General features: G+C 34.7%; 1 protein-coding gene across 1 annotated transcript in view; it reads left to right on the forward strand.

Moving 5' to 3' along the window:
* Positions 1–21,265, forward strand: part of LOC121408440 (HEAT repeat-containing protein 6-like) — a 61,382-nt gene extending 40,117 nt beyond the window's left edge. The window contains exons 20-23 of the mRNA XM_041599914.1: positions 3–134; positions 1,023–1,190; positions 3,715–3,862; positions 19,662–21,265. Of these exons, the coding sequence (XP_041455848.1) occupies positions 3–134; positions 1,023–1,190; positions 3,715–3,862; positions 19,662–19,846 (633 nt within the window). The 3' untranslated portion in view covers positions 19,847–21,265. The remainder of the gene's footprint in view (positions 1–2; positions 135–1,022; positions 1,191–3,714; positions 3,863–19,661) is intronic.
* The last annotated feature ends 2,961 nt before the right edge of the window (positions 21,266–24,226 follow it).

The following is a 24,226-nucleotide window of genomic DNA, read 5'->3' on the forward strand; positions in this document are numbered from 1 at the left end:
AGGTGCGTTGGAATGCCTGCTATGCTCTTGGGAACATGTTCCGGAACACTAGCCTTGGTCTTGGGACAGCATCATGGGGGTCAGATGTGTATAGGTCACTCATTAAGGTCATCACAGAGTGTAAGAACTTTAAGGTGAGAAGAATAAAGATTACTTTAATTAGCTGTGTGAGACTTGATTATTATGAAATATTTTTAAGTGTGGAGTAGAAAGATCAGAGCAATTTCTTTTCCACACAGTCAGGGTTCCCAAAGTCAGGGAATTTGGAAAATTTGTGAAAAGTCATGGAATTGCATTTACCTCGGGTATGACAGCTTTCCAGTTTGACATGTCTGGCAACTCTCATACTCTGCTATTACAATTGGTGTTCATGATTTCCATTTTTCCCAGTTTTGTGACGTTCCAAATTCTACATCACTCCCAGGACGTCACGGGAAGTCCTGGAAAGCAGCAATTTTGTCATGGAATTCTGTTTCCAAATTTCTGTGCGAATCCTGACAGTGTTTTCTCATTCAAGTCTCCAATATGCTTTGATGGTGTCCAAAAAGTTACATGAAAATACACCTGCATGTTAATACAATGAAATAAACCTAGGATGTTATCTTTAGTTATGGGACTGCTCAACATGCAGGATTTCTTTGAAATAATGTAAATGATTACTACTTCACTTTAGATGCTGAGTGCTTTAACTCTTTGAAGCAGTTAATCTGGTAGGATGGATTTTTTTAGAGATACAAAACTAAGAAGTAATCAAGAAAATTTGTTTACATCCTTGTGATTGGTAGGTGCTCCAGGGTTTGAGATATCCCTTAGTGACAGTTTATGATGTCATCATCTGGATATCCCTCTTCTTATATTTGTATTTGCCTTGCCTGATATATCCTGGATATGCTTCTGATGGTTTGTGAATAGTCATTTACTATTTGAAGAGCATTTGAAAAATTAAGTGTAACCATTCCCTTTTTAAAATTTCGTAACATAACCAGTTATGTTTGCTATTTGAAACTCCATACAATTAACAGGTTCGGATCAACGGTGCCCTCGCACTTTCAATCCCTTCCAAGAGACTCGATTACGGTTCCGTCGATCAGTTCATTGAGGTGTGGTCATGTCTGGTTCAAGCCATGGCCGTCATCGGTCAAGTGTCTGAGATATCCGAGCTGAAATACAGAGATACTCTCCGAGATCAGGTCAGTGGGGATACAAAAAGGGATGAAGTTATTGAACTGATTGTTCTGGTGATCCAAAACTTCAACTTGCAATTATATTCTTGAATTTGCATAATGTTATTAACCAAATGCCAAAGAAACTATTAAACTATTTCTCAATTAAGACATTTAAATTAAAGCCACTCTTCCTCCAACCGTCTGTCTGAAAATTTTAAATCTTAAATTTTTTAGAAACCTTAAATTCAACAAAAACCTTAAAACTAAAAATCAAACTTAAAAACCTTGATCAACTTAGATGTTCATCTGACCGTAACTGTAAATTTTATATTGAATTTAACAAACTATTATTTTGTCAGGATTCTAAACCCTAACAACACATTTTGATCCTTCTTTTTATTAAAGGACAAGTCCACCCCAACAAAAACTTGATTTGAATAAAAAGAGAAAAATTCAACAAGCATAACACTGAAAATTTCATCAAAATCGGATGTAAAATAAGAAAGTTATGACATTTTAAAGTTTCGCTTCATTTCACAAAACAGTTATATGCACATCTCGGTTGGTTATGCAAATGAGGGAACTGATGACATCACTCACTCACTATTTCTTTTGTATTTTATTATATGAAATATTTTGATTTTCTCGTCATTGTCATGTGAAATGAAGTTTCATTCCTCCCTGAACACGTGTAACTCCATTATTTTAACATTTTGTGCTTCAGGCAAGGAGGCCCTAATCATCAAATTCGTAAAAATTGAAATATTGTATAATTAAAACAATAAAAAACAAAAGAAATAGTGAGTGGGTGACATCATCGACTCTCTCATTTGGATGTAACTGGCTCGTTCATATAACTATTTTGTCAAAAATAAGCGAAACTTTGAAATGTCATTACTTTCTTATTTTACATGCGATTTTGATGAAATTTTCAGCATTGTGCTCATCTGATTTTTCTCTATTGATTCAAATCAAAATTTTTCTTAGGTGGACTTGACCTTTAAGGGCAAGGGGCAGCGGGGGGGGATGGCAGGTATTTGGACCGAAATTGTCGCTCACAGTTTGAAGATAATTTCAGTTTCATCCAAATGACAAATGATCTTACACTTCATATTTATAACAAAGCACATGCTTATCTGTAACACAGAACTAAGTAATTGAAGGTAGATCAAATTTCTACGATTGATTTCATTTAACATTGTACAACGCCTACTTAGCTTGTTGTACGCGATCAAATGGGAGACTGAATGTCACACATTCGTACCGTTGCACACAAGACGTACCATCCAAAATGTACCATTGCACTGCTTTAAGAGGTGACGTCACAATGCGATTTCATTGAATAAGGTGAAAATGCGCGTACAGCCCGCTGGCTAAATGCGCAATGCTGTCCAAGATCATGTGCTCTTGTGGGCCCGGCTTGTGGGATTTTGCTTTTCGCTTTCAATATTTTTGCTCCCTTTTCATAGATTATACTGCAGGGAAAAACTCTTGTTTTTTCATATTTTCGCTAGATTCCGAGGCGTTGTACAACACAAATAGCGAATATTCTTATTCGTGCAATGGTGCGAGATTTCGCATTCGGTGAAAGAAAGAAACGCTCTATTAAACTCGGCTAACACCTCATTGAATAGAGCAACTTTCTTTCACCTCGTGCAAAATCTTGCACCATCGCACTCATGCCTATTCGCTATTTGTATATTGTTTGCATATTGTATGGCAGGGGACCCTGGTTTTTAAAAATCAGGGATCCGTGACACTAACAGCGGTTAATCGTAATTCGATATTCACAAATAATTGTAAATTGTAGTCAATGCAATCAATCGTAAAATAAAATGTTCTATGATGATTGCAAAGCTTGGTGTTACTGGCTCAGGACTTGGGGATTTATTGTAATTGCACCCTGGCTGAAAAAAAAGGTAGACTGCAAATGATGACAGATGTGAACCTTGGTAATAAGAGCTTGAGTGATGTATTGTGGTGGAGATAATAGCTTTGAACTCCCATCACTGAAGTATTATGTTTTCACTTGAAGGTTAATTCTTCATGGAAGAGTATCTAGCCACTTCCCCATGCAAACATTAATTCTTCCAAAGATTTGCACTGTAATTGAAATTTGTCTTGAGAAGAAAGATGACAGATGCATAAAGCACGGATTTCACTTGAAGATTTAGGGGGCATTTGAGTATTTGCATGGACAATGTGTCAGAAAGAAACATTTTTTTTAATGCAAAACTTTACCATAACTATTGACCTTTCCTGGATGTCATATCGGACTTAATTCTTTGATTTCAATCAGCTGATTGCATCCCTCTTTGTAGATTGGAATTCTTAGCTACTTTCACACATCCAAGGCAAAGTTTATAACTTTTGAAAATTGTTGAGGGTTTGAATATAGGAAACCTTTAACAATTACTGTGTAATGATGGCGCTACAGTAAGTAGCAAAATATTTATTAGATGTTACCCAAGTGTAAAAAAGTCTGTGGGGTTGCATTCATTGATTGCACATGCATTCATGATGGTATCCTCGTTTTATTTTGACACAGTTATGCCAAACAATAATCCATCTTGCCCTGCTGGTTGATGAAGGGGATCTTTCCCACCTGAACACAGTCTTGAAAGGGAATGTAGAAATGATGCAAGCAAACGTCCAAAAGTTTTCAGCTACGAGTAGTTCAGCGTCCAAGCCACATGGTAAGTCAAACCATTCATTACCATTTGGTCTTATTCACAGAGCTTCACCAAGTTGTCCAATCAAGAAGTTTCCTGGTATCGCATCACAATTTGCTATGCTTTTTATTTTATAGATGCTTCACAAAATGGCTTTTTTGTAGCAGGTTTTGCATGTATATGATTCTTCAGAACTTTGCTGAAATATTGATTCTACAATCTAGTAATACCTATTTAAAAAAAATAAAATTGTTCCTCTTTTAATCATCTAAAGGAAAACTGAAGGAAATGTGACTCTTTGTCGCCTGCTGTTATCAAATGCATTATCATAAACTAGTCTTAAAAACGGATGTACTTAAGCTTTTCAATAAGCACTCATCTGAGTAAAGTTGCAGAATGAACAGAACAATAGAATGAAAAAATATATAATAGAACTGAAAGAGAAAATGGACGCTAAATGACGAGCTGTGATTGGCACTCGAGGTAAACAAATTAGGCTTAGTAAACAGCCACTATTGAAGCCAAGTAACTAAAATTACTGTTTACTAACCATAATTTGTAATACCTCAACAGCCAACCACAGCTCATTGTATAGCATCCATTGTCTATTTCAGTTCTATTATAAATTGTTTCAGTTTAGTGTTCTGTTCATTCATGCAATTTTACCCCGATGAGTACAAAAAAGCTTAAGTATGCCTACTTTTAAGGCTATTTTACGATTTTGCTGTACCAAAAAACTTATTTAGATACATGTACATTATCCCTTGTCCACGTAGTTTCAATCAAATTGTCATTGTTTTGTGTTTCTTAATTCCCCGCTTTTTCAGTCAATTCATGAATTTGCAAGGATTCCCCTTTGAATTTTCTCTAAGTTAGAGACCCCAGCTTCCTGTTGTCTGAGACATGATCTTTGGTGTTCTAAACAACACATTATGTGTTCTTCTGTGACATCTACAAAATTTCTGATAAAGCAGTTATATATAAGTAATGAAAAGAATATCTATTATTCTGTGCAGATCAGTGCAGGTATAGCTTGTCATACACGTACTTAATTCTGTGAAGGGTATTGATGGCCAGATTTTTTTAATTTATGCACAGTGTTTGTTTTATGCATTTTACTCTGATTTTCATGGCGTTTTTTTTAATGGAAGTTTTACTTTGCAGTCAATATTTTGGCCCTTAAATTTCAGTGAATTCTGTGTTTTCTTGAATTTTGTGCATTTTTCCCATTTTCTGTATCAAGGAAAACTAGGGACTACGCACTAAGTTCATATCTAGGTTAGACAACCTCTTTGAATCAAAAGCAGGTGCAGATTCATGGATCTCTTGCTCTGCCCCATTTATTGCCTACAGTTGAACACAAATAGAACTCTACCCCCTTCTTAATTTCAAATCAGTATAAAGTGTAAACTAAGGTACCTTTTTGGAGTAAGGGCTCTTTTTGTGGGGGGGATGCTTCTGAAATTTAGGAGTGACAATCATTGCATTTAGTGTTGGTCGATTTTCAATGTTATTGATTATCGCAAGCAAGTCCTTTTGCCGGGGGACTTTGGGTTAATTTTAATTTTTTGTGTGTCTACATGTAGCTGCCATGTAGTGTAGGCAAATATGTTACTTAAAATGTAAGCAGCTGAAAAGACATGGTTTTAAATTGTATACCAGTATGATATGAACCATGCAGATATTCTATAACATCCAATGAAAAAGTCATCAAATACATGTATGTTATAAAAAGGCCTTGGTCGGATATACAGAAAACCAGGATCCGTCAGATGTGTGCGGGTTCTGGTTTTGCCTTTTCCGTTCCGGTATTCTGATAAAACAATTTAATCCATTACAAATAGTTCAACATATTCTTCTTCTGAATATCTTAACATAATTACCGAGCATGTTTTATTCAGTCTTACCAATCATAACCCAGGTTTCTTTGTTACATTTCAAGTGACCACCAAGAAAAATATGAAAAGATGGAAAAAAACTTGCTGATGTTTACGTGGCCATCTTGTTCTCTTGTTATTAGCTAATCTACGTCACGCATATAGAGTCTGCTTTAGTAGCTAAGCTACGAGACGCACATAGAGTCTACAACCCTGCATCTGTAGGTCAGGTATTAACAAAGAGAACAAGATGGCCAAGTAAACAGAAAGTTGTTTCCAATCTTCTCATAACATATTTTTCTCATTTTTCAAATGAATGTTTTTTTTTAAATTAAATGAATTCATTAACGGGGAAGAACAAAGAAGCCTCAGATTATACACTATTCATTTCATTACATTTTTAGCTTTTTTAAAATCATCTTTTGTACAATAGTGCTGTATTGTTTTGCCATTAAAGCTCTTTTTAGTTCTTGTTTTTTCATGGTACCTCACAACCACTTTCTAAAGTTCCAACAAAAAACGGTAGAGGGCAGGTTCATACCAATACTGCCTCTAAAATTGAAATTTCAATAATGATTTTTTTTAGGATTGAGAAATGGGGTCATAGAGAGTTCATTTATTATTCCTTTAATACTCAAGAGGAGAGATATACCAATTTGGTTCAATACTAAAGCAACATTCCAATATAAACTCCTTTACTTCTGAATTCATTAAGTCTCATAGACTAAGCACAGAGATCACTTGGTTTAAGTAGGCAACAGGTTAAATATTCCTGTTCTTTGAGGCTCTACCTAAGGTGGGTCCCCATCAGACTGACCTCGCATTTAATCTAAAGACTATAGCCCCATCAGCAGATAATGAAGTGGAATCTGGACATTACAAAGACCACATCTCCATCAGCCCATATGTAAAATTAAAGATAAATTCCAGTTCTGGTAACAATCTCAAAATGACTTTTTACAGAATCCAATATAATGACCACCCAATTGTCTGTTTGTATCATCCACGATGATATAGGAAATTACTTAACCTTGGTTTTACAGACTTTCACATGAAATTAGTGTTTTACTGCATCTACTATCATTTAGCTTTACTTCAAGGAATTCAACATTTGTTCTCAACGCATTGAAAAATTTACCTTGAAATATTCGGCTATCCTCTGCAGCCTTTCTGAACGCTGTGACCTAATCTGGCTTTGATGATGTAATAATGATGAATGGGTTGTAGGCATTCAGAAGATTATAGCACCTACAGACTTTGCTCATAAATATATAGCATTCTGAACAAATGTGGAATACCTCAATATATTGGACCAATACAGAAAAACTTTTGTCATAATTTTTAAAAAATTACTTCTTGAGTATTGAATGTAATCTGATTTATGAAGCAGGCACATTTTGAATTGTGTCTGATAATATTGGGTCATTAAATTACTCTGAATGAAATCCATAGTTTGTCTTCACTTGCAAAGTATTTGGATAATTAACCAAATACATGTAGAGAGATATTTCGCAACTTTGGGAAAGTTTAACCTTGAACTGACTCCCACAAAATAGCTGAACCTCCAATACCCTTATGCTCTCATTCATTCACATTATTGGTCTACAAAATTGATCATTGTTTCTTTTCTTAAAGTGATTACAAACCTCATTTAAACACTAGGATCTCACTCATACTTCTGCTGATTAACCCTTGTTCTTCCCAGCTACTTCAATCATGGTATATAGTTGAATATTTCTTTAGTTTCTTAATTCTCTCGTTCGCGGCCTTTGCTTTCTTTTCATGATTATCCATGCTGGTGGCTCATGAATTATGACACTGTTCTCACTATCTTCCTAAAACTAGTTTAGTTTAAACTAGTTGAACATGTAGTGAGAACGGTCGAAGCAATCTTGGACGCGATCTTTCAAACCGGTTCAGAAAACCACCTTGCGATGTATTTTTCATAATCGCTTTGCCAACTTAAACAAGTTTTAGCATAAGTGAGGACACAACTATTCTTCAGGAAGTGATCTTTTGAGCGCGCTACTCCACATGACAGGTGTAGAATGCCTACACTGCGGTTTTGAATTTCACGTGAAACGTCTCACCCCACTGAGAGTGTTTCCATAGCAACAAGATCGCTTTACGTGAAGTGATTTTGAAAACCACTTTCGCGTGATCAAGTGGAAACACTAGAGAAGCGATCTTCCAAACTGGTTTCCTAAATCAGTTTCCAATAAACTAGTTTTAGAAAGCGTAATGAGAATGGCCTCTATAAGAACACACAACCTTGGACTGTATTACAAATACTGTAATCTCAAGATTATTCTCATCGGGGCATTTTACTGGCAGGAAACCGTGAATATTTGGGCTGATAGAGACGGGCCTCGTGCGTTGTAGGACATGTGTGTCAATATCCTGTAGGCTATATGCTGTGCAGTGTCATTAACTAGTTCTACCTGGAAATACTCGGAACTAGTACTTGCACCTGCTGTTGGATTTTATTGGCACATTTAAAGGAACATATTTTAAAGGACAGAGCTGTTTCCCAAACCAACTGATATGAATGAATTAAAGAAATATTAGGCAAACATGGCACTGATAGTTTCATCAAAGTCAGGCTAGGAAAATATTGATTCTGCTTAATAAGTATATTAAGCAGAATCAATATATATATGTATTATATCGTATAATATGAAAGAAAAATTTGGTTTGCATTGATTTGATGATAAAGAGGATTTGCATGTACAGTACAACTTATCATTATGAATTATAATTTTACATTCTCCATGAGGAATCAAATACATTTGTATGTTATCAAAAAACATTTCTCAAATATAGATTTGCCCTTAATGGTGGCTCTATTGGTACAAACAATTAAAATTGTAGTAGTAGTAGCAGTAGTAGTAGTAGTAGTAGTAGTAGTAGTAGTAGTAGTAGTAGTAGTAGTAGTAGTAGTAGTAGTAGTAGTAGTAGTAGTAGTAGTAGTAGTAGTAGTAGTAGTAGTACTAGTGGTGTGGTAGTAAATAGTAGTAGCAGTAGTATTAGTAGTAGTAGTAGTAGTAGTAGTAGTAGTAGTAGTAGTAGTAGTAGTGATGGTGGTAGTAGTAGTAGTAGTGGTAGAAGTAGTAGTACTAGTAGTAGTAGTAGTAGTAGTAGTAGTAGTAGTAGTAGTAGTGGTAGTAAATACATGTAGTAATAGTAGCAGTAGTAGTAGTAGTAGTAGTAGTAGTAGTAGTAGTTGTAGTAGTAGTAGTAGTAGTAGTAGTAGCAGCAGCAACAGTTACATCATTAGTAGAAAGGAAGAATAAAGAGGAGGATTGCTCTACTCCTAGTAGATGTAATACCTGTTTTATCTTTATCATTTCAATCAATGTGCAGTGAGACATATATCACAACTTACTTTTGCTTCATTTTTTTTCTGCTGCATTTATCTTATCCACTTTAAGTATCAAATTAACCCAGATACCAGTTTGTTAGACTGATTTTAATTGGACTAACACCTTGGTGTGACCTTAGCTTCCCTGAATAGTAATAAGTGTTGTAAGTAGGTTAATCCTGTTAATATAATGTTGCCTGCACTGATTTGGATCTAGAGGTTTGATGTTTACTTCATGACCAATAGAGAAGCAGTGCTGTAAATGTATTCAAATTGGGTTTGTTAAGTTAATGCTTTATCCTGTGTATACTGTACATGATTATTAGGGCCAAAGTGAATAATAAAACTTGAAAATAAACTTTGAAACATAACTGTAATAAACTATGTTGATTTTATAATCTGTTGATTTCAAACTTGATATAATTTTTATTTTCATTTGTTGATTTTTGTTTGGTGTCGATGTATTCATCATTTTAAAACTTTCATTAATTTTGGATTTAATTACTGCTTCGTTGTCAAATAGTTTGGTGGCGACCTCCAGGTCTGCTGTTTCAGGTGAAAAGAAGTTAAAGAACTAGTATGAAACACTAGTAAGCAATTGATAGCCCTGTTTACATTTGTAATTTTAACTTCTGCATTTTAGTGACCATTGGATATAGAAGTCTTTTAATGTGAATGAGATACAATTATTGTTGGAGCTAAAAAAAAATAACTGGGAAATGCCAAAAGAGAAAATTATTTTGTTGTCATAGAAAGTAAAACATCATATATTCCATGAGCTTGGAGTATCCCAGCAATTTTACTAATTTCATTTGATCTTCAATGTTACCATGAAAACAAATCAGAAAATTTGAGACCGTGGATGTAAACAGGAGCTGAATTTTAAAAGATACAGATTTCTGTTTAACTTATATTAATAATTAAAACTTGAATCAAGGAAAATATTTAAGTGACATGAATAAGGAGCCAGAGATCTGAACATGACTTTTTAAAAGTGTAGCTTATGATAGTATGTATGTGAAATTATAAAAGCACTCTCTATCGATAGTTGGGTTCGTTTGTGTTATTGATAGGTTTTCTGTATGATAAGTTTGTTTTGAATTTAAAAGAAGTGAAATATGAATACATGAAGATTACTATGCTTTAAATGAAAACAAATGTGTCCATATCTTTATATATGAATAGTTTATAAATCATATTTTCACCAATATCTGTTTTTGCAATATTTATTTCAGTTAATTAAAACTTCAGTATTCCTGCCTTTTACATCGACTTTCATATGATTAAGATATCCAGGAAACTTACGTAATGCTAACACTTCAACAGTGAACCAAAAGAACTTTTGCTCAGTTTGTGATTGTGTGAGAGAGATCCATTCTGATTCCTCTTATGTCTGGATACTTATCTTAATCGTCTGGGGATTCCCCTGAAGGCATCCTCTCCGCAGCGGTTCACTCTGGGAGGGGAGGGGGGTGGGGCTGGAGGAACAAGACTTTGAAAAACTGAAGTAGAATCTGAAGTGGGTCAACACCCTATCTCATGGCTACCAATAGAAAGTGGAAACACTCCGGGGTATAAAGCTCGGTGGGAGAGAAGCTGCAGAGATCAGCTGTAAATTACGCCACAGCTGTCATGTTCGTCCATGCACTCGTCCCGCGATAAGCATCTCATCTGGTAATGTGAGATGCCGCGAGCTTGCGTGAGGACTTTCACCTCTCGTTCTTAACACTGTCTGCAAAGATAGGAATCAAGGCAGTTTCCAAGAGCAAGGCTGTGCAAGATGAATGACTTTATATTGGCCTTTTAAGACAGTCTCTGTGAAAATTGTGCATTTGAATGATTTGCTCTTGAGTTTTATTTGTTCCCCACAAATTGCCAGAAAGATTGATTTCTGTAACATTTAATTATATATGGTGACTGCTTATTGATTACTTGTGACATTTCAGAATTGTGATGCTGTAGATTCTGCTGGACGCAATTATTCTCCTTAAGGAGGTTCCACAGTTAAAGTGAAATCCATGTCATTTTCACCAAACTTTGCATACTTCGATACTTTAGCACCTGAATATTCCATATATGCAAAAATTAATATGGGTCCTTCAACTTGATTTTTTTTGCTATAGAGCTTCAATGTTCACCTAAATGGATGTTCTTAAGAATTACGCATTCAAAAGAATTTGGCATTTTTAGACCTCACAAGATCACTTCAATGAGTTTGAATCTCTATTACTCAGTCAGAATCCATTAAAATTTCATCAAATCTTGCAAAATAGTTAATAATTGTGTCGTTAAGATGGAGACTGTTTTCAGATTGCATTTGTTTTCTCTTTTGAGTCTAACAGGTGTCAAAGATAACAAAAACCCAATTTCAAAAACGTGAAATTTTCAGTAACAAACTTGAGAAGTGCAGTGAATGCTGCACTTTGTACTTTAAGGCATGGTCACACTGCCAGAGCTTTGTTGGAGCGGTCGTGGAGTGGTAGGGAAAGGGCCGAATTTTGCTCACAAAATTGGGGAAAAAATCGAAAACATAAATCGAAAACAAAAAAAAACAATCAAAATCGAAAATGGTGAACGGTAGCGAGCGGTGATGATTTTTTTCTCTCCGCTCCACGACCGCTCCAACAATGCTCGGGCGGTGTGACCATGCCTTTATTCAAACCGATGTCACAATTTCACCTAACTTTGCAAAGTTGTAGAGGAAGGTATACCTAAGAGGTGCAAACATTAAAACATAGGGGTTCATGTGCTTATTTTCAAACTATCAGCACTTTTATTAGAGGCAAATGTGCTTTTAAAGCACCAAAAACATGCCAAATTCTTTGTATCTATGTGAGGAAAAATTGCAAACCGCTCTACCATTTATTCAAAGTCGGGTTCATATTTGTCCTACTTTGCAGCACTGCAGAATAAAGTATTTTGAAATTGTAGAGGTATTTTTAAAAAATGGTGCATGGAATAATTCCAGTTTCTTAGCTCCATAAACTAACACATTGGATGTGCAGATAATGAGAAAAATCTGCTCATACCTACAGCTGATTCATCACCTGTTCATCCATTGTGACATCAGCACGCAGGGTGTAAAATATGCGCAGGTAATGATGCACAGAAACATAACTGTGGAACGTCCTTAAACACACAGTCTTTTCCCTTCCAATACAATACTTGATGGGATGTTTGTTTAATAATGACATTGTGATGTATTTGTATTTGATTTATACAAACATGCTAAAGGCAACACTTGTCTCAGGCTCCCAGACAATGCACTTAATAATGATGATATGAGCAAGCTGCATAAATCGAGTATTCAGGAAACATCGATATATACACAGCCACACTTCAAAATATGTGGATAAGTATTACATACATAAACTACATTTCATGTAAATAGTTGATCAAAATGGCCAGGAATCATGGTCATCAGTTTGAAAACATTGTTTTAATGTATAAATCTATGTATTCATTTCTCTTTTAAGCCTATGTATATATTTTATTTGTTCAGATTTAAAGGCAAATTTTTTAAAGCAGGAATTAAATAGATACACTGTAAAGTAATATATAATGGACCTTTAAAGTCGTTTGAACTAGACAGAAAACGTTATGAGGATGGGGGGCATATCTTGAGGAAAATAACAACATAAATTTTGTATACTAAACATGATTATCTTTGCACTTAACTATAGTTTCCCTCAGGAGTTCACGGTTATAATACTATATCCATATCTACTATAGATCACTCAGTATAAACCTTTTTCTATGGCATGCACAGATCGTGGATGAATAACATCATGGCCCGGGGGTTGGGATGCTTGGGAGTTTTTTTTTATACCAATGTCACCTTCATTTTGGTGAGAAAATCTTTTTTTTTTCTTGACCACAATCACCTTCACTTGGTAGTGAAAACTTTTTTTTTAGAGGGGGGATGTCAACTTTTTTCTTAACAAAGCATCGCCTCCAAAAAAGTGCCTGCATTGAAATTTGTAAACAGATACATACTTTTATGGGAAGTCAAACTGGTTTACAGAAAATTTTAACATTTGATTTTTTTGGGTAATATACATTACTACAAAAATGAGAAAAAGTGATTTTACACTTAATGACATCATCCTCTGTCAGTGATCAGTACCAGTGAATTTGCCTTTTGCTTCTTTCAATTTGATGTCTACAGTTATGGAAATATGTCCTGAGTATAGTGAATTATAGGTGTTAATATTCGGGTGTGAAAGGGGGTCCCTTTCTGAGAAATGCAACCAGTCAGACCATGATGCCTGACCTGTGTAATATCCTGTGCGGCTGAGATTCAGATTCACTCAATAAATATTGGTTCATTAAATCGACCCACAGAGATTCACCCATTCATTATTACCCCTCATCCATCCTCCTTCCAGTACCCAAGACAATTCAGATGAATATTGTATTGAGAAGGCACAACCTAGTTCCACTTAACCTAATGAATAGGAATATTTATCATAATTCAAAAAAATTTATCAAATTATATGAGATTGAGTGTGATGTCACAAAGAGCAACAAGCCTGCGTTTATCTTGCTTTAGAGCAGTTTGATGACAGAACAATGGGTCTGCTCTAAATTATAAAAAACTCATTTTTTTCAAAAAAAAACAAAGATATTGACAATAATGATAATGATTTTTGTGAATCACATAAAACATGTATGAACATGGTATTAAATGCCATGCAGCAAGGAAAAGAAAAGATAAAACCCATTTTGAGAAAACAAATAAGATTTGGAATGGACAATAGTTTGCATTTGAAATATATTCTTGCAAGAAATTTAAAGTTTTAAAGAACTTTCCTTTACAAACATCATGTCGATTACTTTTAGGAGGAAAGGTAAGTAAAAAAAGGTTTGGAAATTGATCAATATTTTTTTTTCTGTATGACACTCATCTCATATCAAATTGATAGGGAGAAAACAAATACATTAAAGCTTCCCATGTCATAACTCTTGCAATGAGTTTTGAGGTCTGACTATCTTCTTGTGTTAAAGTATTATGATATATGATGCTCAGAAAGATCAGCACGGACACGTCTCCTGATTGGCAATATTTCATTTCATCAGGAAAAAAAAATTGACTTTAAAAAAAGTAGGTTGAGGGTTGATGAAAAATTAGGAGTAAAGTATCGTTGTCTTTCATGTGGTGCAGGGGGTAATGCAAAGATTTATGGCTGTTATATTCCTTCCATTGTTTATGTTTGCAAGTGTTTACAAATCAGTTCTCAAGTGGTTGCCTAGCCTTAACTCTTCTAACATGATGATTAAAGGGAATATTAACCCTGATATTAAAGGACAGGTCCACCCCCAAAAAAGTTGATATGAATGAAAAGAGAAAAATCCAACAAGCATAACACTGAAAATTTGATCAAAATCAGATGTAAAATAAGAAAGTTATGACATTTTTAAGTTTTGCTCAATTTCAAAAAAGAGTTGTATGCACATCCCCATCAGTATGCACATGAGGAGACTGATGGCATCACTCACTCACTATTTCTTTTGTATTTTATTATATGAAATATGAAATGTTCTAATTTTCTCCTCATTGTCCTGCGAAACAAAGTTTTATTTCTCCCTGGACATGTGGAATTACCATAACCATAACCATTTTATGGTTCATTCAAGTGGGACCTTGTTGTCAAATCTTTAAAAATTGACATACTGTATAATTCAAACAATATAAAACAAAATAAATAGTGAGGGACATCATCGATTCTCTCATTTGCATGTGACTAAATTGTGCATAAAACTATTCCATGAAAAATAAGTGGAACTTTAAATTGTCATAACTTTCTTAGTTTACTTCCGATGTTGATGAAATTTTCAGCATTATGCTAGTTTGATTTTTCTCTATGTATTCAAATCATCATTTTTCTGGGGTGGACTTGACATTTAAGTTCGTTTCTGAAATGGAAGGCGTTAGAAAAAAGGATAAGAATATTGATAAAGGGTTGAACTTTGAAGGAAATCCATCAAAGAACAGGAGCATTATGAAATTTCAGAAGTTTGAGTTTGTGACTTACATTGGATGGCTTTCTCGTCTGTCATGTAATATTAATTCAACAAACTCCCATTACCAGTGGTTAATGAAAAGTTTAAACACTTCATTTCTTTGAAGCATGCATCAAATAATTAATTTGATGCATGTATACCTTTATGATTATACACATTCCATTCCATTGATGCCATATCTTCTATCGGAGCACTTTGAGGGGGCAACAAATTTGGGGGATATCGCTCATAATTTTTATGTTGACAATCTGTATAATCAAACTCTTTTAGGTACATGTTTTAGATGTTATTTGATTAATTTGTTGGGATTTACTTCTTATCTCACAGTTGATATATAGTGCTGTATCTTGATATAAACCTTATGCACATGACAATTCTCATGTAACTACCCATAATATACAATCTGAATAATTTACATGAAAATCAATGAAATCCATGATGATTTTGAGAAAGCAAATAAGCTTACAACAGTGACCACGAAGTTGAAATACAGAAAAGTGTATTTAAAAAATACAATTACACATTGCTATGTATTGTAGGTCTTCTTTTATGATTTTTTTCATGTGCATCTATTTCAAGCTATAATCTTACTCCACTGGGGAAACCCCTCCCACTTAATTCTGCCTGAATGGCAGATCCCATATTACTCATTTAGTGTTCACTTTATTTGTATGCATTGAGTTTATGATTGGATTCCTATCCTCTATCAACCTTCTTTCATCAATAGGTAAGATATTGGACTAGAACAGGATGATGATGATCATAATTCATCCTGCCCTAATCCTCTTGGATATTGGGTAGAGAAAAATTCATAACATCCCCCTATCCTATACCGAGATTCTGAGAGAGTCATTATATTTTCATAAACCTAGAAGATATTTTACCACAGTAATATGCATTTATGAGGCAAGATATTCTAAGCAAGCATAATTCAGAAGTATCAAGTCAACAAAGAGTAATTGTTGCTTGCTTGATACAAGACAAATTCATTTATATACATTTTCTTCTATGAAGGAAATCTCTCAGCTCATGTTATGATGTTTCTGATGGGCATGAAATATGAATAAATAAATATTTTTGCAGTATGGAGGGTGCAAACCATTGCATAGTATACAAATATAACAGGCTTTGAGTAAGTATAGTGGGACTTATTTGTCTGAGGTTAGACTGGCATTACTATTTAACTATTTATTTACCATTACTATTTAGTTGATAGTTACTTTGCCTGTACAAACGAGGAATAATAATTCCCTCTATGCTTTGGATATAAAGGCCTGGTATATTTGTTTTATATCCTACTTTTAATAAGTTAAAACAATAGATTTTGATAATCTAGTTCTTGTACCTGTAGTTCATTTTTAAAAAATCTGAATCAAAATATAGATAACACACTACAATTACTGAGCTACTTTTCCTGAACCCACACACTCAGCAGAACGCAGATTAGTGCCTGCGCCGTCCCTTCATGGGACTTGCCCGAAATAGAGACACATCGCTGATCGGTGTGTCCGAGTCTCCGAGAGATTGCATTATCTGTGACATCAATAGTGGAATAGTGCACTATTCCATCATTGACGTCATAGAATAGTAAATTTTCTTCCGTGGGCATTTCATTTTCGACATCATCGCAAAATACATTGAATAGGTTTGGTCACATGGTGCTATTTAAACCAATCAGCATACAGGATTTAATTGATACAGGGTATAATTCAATCTATTGAGTGTTTCATGCAGCTGATGCAACCTTATAGTCACATGCCTGTCATTATTTTTCCATTGGTAATATGTTGAAACAAAAGAGTCATCAGAGATAGGTGTTACTTATGACCCAATATTTTCATCTTTGTCATTTTAGTACATCATCAAATATTCTTCCAATTTCCATAAGGAGATTTTTGTTCGTCTCATTAGGTGGTCTGCTGCCGTGAGTACCCTGAAACTTGGCTGCAGCATTAGTGGTTATATTCCCGACCAACTAATAATATCCCCAGAAACAAAGAAAAGGAGCTACCAATACTAAATAATTTTTCACATATGTACTTCATGTGAAAAAAATAGTTTTCAGATGTGCATCATTGGTTTTATATGAATTTGTATAAGAATATTATGTTGATTTAGGTATGTTAAAGGGGAATCCCAGTTATGACCTCCCATAATTTAAGGTGCGTGGTCTTCATGAATGTTTTGAATATGACAAACCTAATGTGTGTCTCACTCTCAATAATTTTGATTTGCAATAGGCTACCTGAAATTTGAATAATTTTCCTTACTAGTCTTGTGAAATAATTTCTAAATAAGATATACTCTTTCATTTCATATTTCGGGGGTTCAATATCGCTTATAAAAATGAAAATGAAAGTTTACCTTGAAATCTTTCTGTGATATTTCTTATTTTCTGGACTGTCTGAGGGCTGTTAGTGGCACAAATCTGTCTAGTTTGTACATGAATCAGCATATTTCACCAGATTAATTGAGTGCTTGCAAAATGAAGTTTGAATTCCTTGAGAAAACACATTCATTTTAAAGACAATATAATTCAAGCAGAAAATCTTTTCAATCTGGAATGACAGATTCTCATCAAGTGGACATATAAACCTGATATTTTTGTCAGACATTTTTCCATCTGTACATCAGCTTTCATGTGTTTTTTTTTCCTCTTTTTGTGTAATAGGAAAATATATATCAATTTCCAATATAAGGAAATACAGGTTTTCATAGGTTTTAATATAGGTTCTCAGTAACAACATAATCAAGTTACATGGGAAAATGAATAAACATGACATCATATCAACATTGTAAATGGCAATGGTCATTCAAAAGCAAAAAGCAAAAGTTCAATAGATGCATGCTCTCTGGCAGGCACTTTCCACTACTATGTCATCTGGCATCTATTAATAGAAGCTACATCAAATCTTATATATATTTAACATGGTTATTTTTCCAGCTGATCTTGCTTAGATTTTACATAGCAATTTTGTGTCCTCCCTACAGTTTTATATCCTCCGTATTGGCTTTATCCACCAGATAAAGCTTGTCAAATTCTATATATTCCATATCAATTTCATGTGAATATGCGATCTTGATATCCATCAACAAGAAAATGTGTTACCTATTCAGCCAGGTTTTCCCTCACCCCCCTCCAACCAAATCTAATAATTAAACACCTTACATTCAGTTTTCCATTTTGTTCAGTAGCAGAATTAAAAAAAAAGTTCAAATTCACTTTTTCATATCATGAATAGCACACCGTCAGCTCCATAATTGGTGCAGTGTGTGAGGGTGGTTCTAAGGTTGTTGTTTTTTTTTGGGGGGGGCTTTTGTGCCAAGATTTGGATTCATCTGAGACCACTCTACCAATGGCGCTGGCATGCATTGATAACCCATAACTAATGGGCTTGTTTTCAAAATATTCAATTGTTTTCTGGCTTTCGTTCTCAATGTGATGTATTTATTGAAGTAAGTGATGAATGATGAATGTTAAAATTTGAGGAAAAGAACTGGAAAATAGTTTTTCAGTAGTTATGAATAATACATTATGACAAATCTTCAACTGCCCTTATATGTATATGGACATTTCCTGTTTGTGTTTTAGAGGATTTAATCTGTCAGAACTCAAGAACCCTGGATAAAATACTTATATTGTTGACAAAAAATCCAAAACAGACATTCAGTATCCTTGCTTGTTGTCCAGGTTTGGTTATCGCACGCTCAATATCCCTTGTCCATCTATTATTGAACAGCAGAGAAGCTCAACTTATATGCATAATCTATTCTTCTTATCTCATGCCAAGATGAATATTTAATGCAATGATGTTTTGATCTTTCACTCTAGCAGTCCTCATAGGATGTTACTGAATTACAATCATACATACTATTTTCATAGCAGGGCCCCGTCTTACAAAGAGTTATGATTGATCTAATCATTTGTAACTCTATGGAAATCCATCAGTGTCATAATTTTTCTACATGAAATTTGCACAATGTTCTTTGTAAACAAAAGCAAACTCACCATTGTCAAAAAAAACAATGAATTTATGTAATTTACGTCATATCCAGAAAACATTTTGAACATTCCTATGTTGATGTTGCTAGCCATCCATAGTTGTGATTGATCAGATCAATTGCAACTCTTTGTAAGACGGGGCCCCTGGTGTTTGTTTGTTTTTTGTTTTATATAGGGGCCATTCATTTCTGTAATTCAGCAGGGGTCCTTTCATGAAGGCTGGTTTATGAGTTGTGCATGACTTTACTAAGACTGGTGTATGGTGTATTTTCCGTTATTTTTCAACAAAGTGGGACTCGGTTTCATATACCCCTTTCAAATTTAGACAAATGTAGAACTTTTACATTAAAAAAACTTGTTAGCCACAAGAATATAAGACTTTTGGTTTGATTTGAAATGATATAGAATATAATTTGATTTGTTCCCAATAACGTTTATCAATTGTGCTCAAAGTCATGTATAATTTCATACAAATGACTTTAAAAAATACTCTGGGGTTAAGCTTTATCAATTAACAAGCGTATTGCCCTTTTCTTCATCCCTTGTTCTATTTCCTAGGGAATGATGTGGCCCTGGCAAGGGATCATCTCACAGAGCTGGAGGGCACCCCAGGGCTGGAACCAGGAGCCATGGAAGCTTTGGAGATGCTGCAACAGGTCTTTGTTGCCATGACAACAGAAGTGATGCTGGATGACACCGATCCCCAGAGCATGAGCTCAGGAGGAGGGATTCCGCTGGATTGAAACCCTGTTCACATTGGGTGATTTGAAATTCAGTGTCGACCTTTTGGTGTTGGCGTTGGGTCAATTTTTACATGTACATGAGCACAACACCAAACATGAAAGTGAAGATGGTCCCTAAAAGTCACTCACAAGGTGTTGAGCTATCAATATTGTGATTGCTTGTGTAAACTCAGAATAAGTTTTGGAGCTAGTACACACAATCCAAATTATGCTACCAACACTAACACCAACATTGAACTTGAAATCACCCACTGTCATCAAAGCAGGAGTTGGAAACAAAAATAAATTTGGGATGATCCAATATCTTTGATAACCATAAATACATTCTAATTTATCAGAAAACTGCATTGACACATTCATTTTTTTTGTCCTGTGGACAAAGTGATGAGCTATTCCATTGTTTTTGTAATCAGTAACTAAATCTACCCCCAAAACCATCTATTTACCAAATTTTAGAATTTCTGAATAAACAATTATTCATAGTTGGATAGCTGTATTCAGATTAAATTATTTTTATGAAAATAGTTATCATTATTAGTATGATTATTATTACTATTAATCCTTTAATTCTATTATAGGCTTCTTATCATGTTAACATAATAATCATAATAATAATGAAGGATTTGTACAATGCACATATCCACCTTGTTAGGTGCTTAAGGCACTTCTGTATTACCCTGGCCAAGCTAGTCTACCGATTCTGGTGTGCACAGCTTTTTAAGGAACTACTTTCTGCTGGTACCCATTTAACTCACCTGGGTTGAGTGCAGCACAATGTGGTCAAATTTCTTGCTGAAGGGTAACACGCCATGGCTGGGAATCGAACCCACATCCCCCAGATTGAAAGACCACTAGACCACTACACCCCAACATCACATGAATCACCATGTGTACCAATCCTTTAAGGTGTGTGCTGGTTTTTGAGGGCAGTCTTCATTTAAACCAGAAATGGCATAGACTTTGAATATGTTGCTTAAAATCCATTGTATCTGTATATATGAAAATATCTGTTAACCTGTTATATGTTTGCAATCAATAGTTTCATTGTATGGTCATGTGGCTACTGACTTCAAAGTTTCAAGTAGGTTCATAATAGGAAGCTAGAGGGCCATTAAAAATCATCCTTATAGTAACGATACATATTTGCATCACTTGATTATTTATGATTACATAATTTTTCTTGAAAAAAAGAAAGGAAGGTAAATTGCCACTTGAGATCTGTTTCATAACAGTTAAAAGCTACTGAATGAACTCCTTCAATCTGATTGGCTGATGGTAAATTTGTTATAGAAACAGTTCATTTGTTGCTATAACAAGTATTATGAAACGGGGACCTTGGTCTAAAGACCTGCTTGGTGTATTTTCCACTTGATCTGGGCCCTGTTGTACAAAGAGTTACGATTGATCCGATCAATCTTAACTCTATGGAAATCCATTAGTGTCATAATTTATTCTACGAAAAATTTGCACAATGTCCTTTTTATGCAAGGAGAAGCGCAGTGAATTTTCAAGAAAACAATGAATGCATGAATATACACCACAGCTAGAAAATATTTTGAACAAACATGCATAATAGATGTTGACGTTGCTGGCCGTCCATAGTTGTGATTGATCGGATCCATCGTAACTCTTTGTACAACAGGGCACTGATCTCACATAGTCTAATCCTATTTCGTTCTACAACCCATTTACCACTTTGTCTAATTTCCAGTTTTCTGCTACTCTCATTTTATCTAATATCCTCATGGTCTAACATCATTTAGTCTAAATGGTGAGATAGAACCAAATTTTCACGTGGCAAAGTGTAAAATAGAGAAAATGGAAATTAGATCATCAGGCATTAGACTAAATGACAATTAGACCAAGTGAGTATCAGGCCATGTGCAAAGTAGACCAAATGGCAATTAGATCTGATTGGGAGTAGACCAAATGGGTTTATCCCATGTGGTATTAGACTATCTTTGTAGCAGACCTACATGCTTATAGACCAAGCGAATGTCGGCCTATCTCAGAAGGAAATCCTAAATCTTTCCCTAAATGAGTTCCTGTAGAAAAATTAGTTTCTGTTTAAGTGTAAGTACTCTTTCCAAATGTAAATCTCGGCATTTGTTGTGTGGTTGTGTGCGCAAATTCAATTTTTCAATTCAATTAATCTTTATTTCACAATTGATTAAAAAGGATATATAAATGTGCCATAAGGCATTGTGGTAAAATACAATACATGTTAACTAACTAGTTAACAAATGAGGGGGTGTGAGGGGTAATTTCTTTTTTTTTTAACTCAGGTTATATCTTGTACGGGAAATTTCTAGTAGCCATAAAGAAAGAGAAAAAAGAGAATTATTTATCTGAAATGATACAATGTTTTGATTAAAAGAGTAGATCAAATGGCTTTATCCCAATATGTATATTTAAAATCAATATTTCATAATAGTTGAATGGGTGGAGTAGCAAAACATTTTGAAAGATGTGTTTATGTTGAGTGCATAATCTTTTGTTCCGTCCAATGTATTTGGTTTGGTGTGTGTGTGTTATTTTGGAGTCACTGTTCTTCACTATATGTGAATTAAAATACAGATTTCTTGATTTTCATCTATACATCAATGTTGCTCAACTTCAAATTGATTCGATATGGTCTTTGTTTTTTAAAAGGCAGCAAAACAAAGACAAGAAAAGGCAAGGACGTGACATCATTTCTTCATCGAGACAAATAATAAAGAGATAAGATGCAAAATAGAATATCATACTTCATACTTAAAAGGCTAAAGAGGTAAACCAACCATGAGATACCTACTATTTCATAGTCAAATTGAAAAGAAATGTTTATCAACAATGAGAGATCACTATCATCATTTTCATTGCCAAAATGGCAAATGATGTAAACCAATTGCAGGTCACTATCATGTTTATTGTGCAGCTTAAACTGGAAGTAATATTGAAAAGAGGTTAAAGAATTTTGGCACAATTTCATATTCAAAACTATAATTGCAGTATTGCACTGAATATACTATGCCTTCATGCCTCTGGTAAGATTGCAGTTTTTTTTAAATATCTTTTTATATCTTCCCAGAAACACTAAAACTTGCATTCTTTGCTGAAATGTTTATGCACTTGTTGCCATTTACAATTCTAAATCCATTCCTATTATTTGAGATTAACAAATTAACTTCATATCCTATTCTCTTTGAAAGAGCTGCTGATTTTCTTTATAATGAATAAAATTATAAAAGCTGACTGTACTGGTGTGTATGTCTTTTTATGAATTTGTTTCGATTATTTTCAGGTAGGTATACTGGTCTACATAGGCAAGGTAAAGAAATAGAGTTACTAGTCAAACAGAGAGATATGAATAAACACAAGAGTGAGAAAGAGATATGCAGACAGGAGAGAGGGAGAGGCAGAGAGAGGAGAGACTTACAGAGAGGCCGACAAGGGGAGAGGGGAAAGAGCATGTGAGGGGGGAAAATGCTCGAGGATCAATACTAAACATGCTGAAATTATTGTAAAGAATGAGCAAGGAGAAAGACGCCGAATTTTCAATTGGGGCAGCATAACGAATGCACAATCAAGAAATCTGCGCTGATAGGGGAGGGTGTTATGTTAAAAAAGATATTAAAAAAATCAATGGGAGTTCTTGAAATGCGACCGAAAACTTGTACAACAGGCATGACAAAGTAGCATGGGCATGTTCGCGTCAAAAGTCATGCTCCTTTTTACTGAAGGGAAAATTATCAAAGTGGAATAGAGTACGAAATATGGTGTAAATCCATAATATTGATCGTCACGAGGCCAAGGTCACGATTCATCTAAAGACATTTCATCGATACCCATAACATCCAACTGACAAATCCGCAGTTAGCAGACTTGACATAAGGGACAACTTGGATTTGTGGATACTTTTGATTGATTAGCTGACAATGAAAAAACATGTTTTGAGGAAGAATGACGACTCTGTCTAAGAAGAACGGGAAGAATACTGGAGGTGATGATGATGATGATGATGATGATGATAGTGATGATGATGGTGATGAAAACAACGATGATGATTATGATGAGGATGATGATGATGACGACATTGATGATTTGATGTAGCCCCGAAGAATACAATAATATTTTAGAGCTTGCAGATTGATGCATGGCAGTTGATCGCGATAATCAAGCTTTTCCATAAATATAAATGAATGTACAATCTGCATGGTCCATGAATGCTTGAATACTCATATAAACAAATTACACATCCATACCCCTTGCTCATAATATACCTCCCCGAATCCTCTTTCTGCCGCATTGATCATCACGCCAAGGAAGATGACATATCCCTCATCATTTTCCCCTCGTTGTCTACCAAATCATCCCGATATCCCTTAAACTGACGTCATG

The sequence above is a fragment of the Lytechinus variegatus genome, chromosome 2, assembly GCF_018143015.1.
Source record: "Lytechinus variegatus isolate NC3 chromosome 2, Lvar_3.0, whole genome shotgun sequence".
NCBI lineage: Eukaryota > Metazoa > Echinodermata > Echinoidea > Temnopleuroida > Toxopneustidae > Lytechinus > Lytechinus variegatus.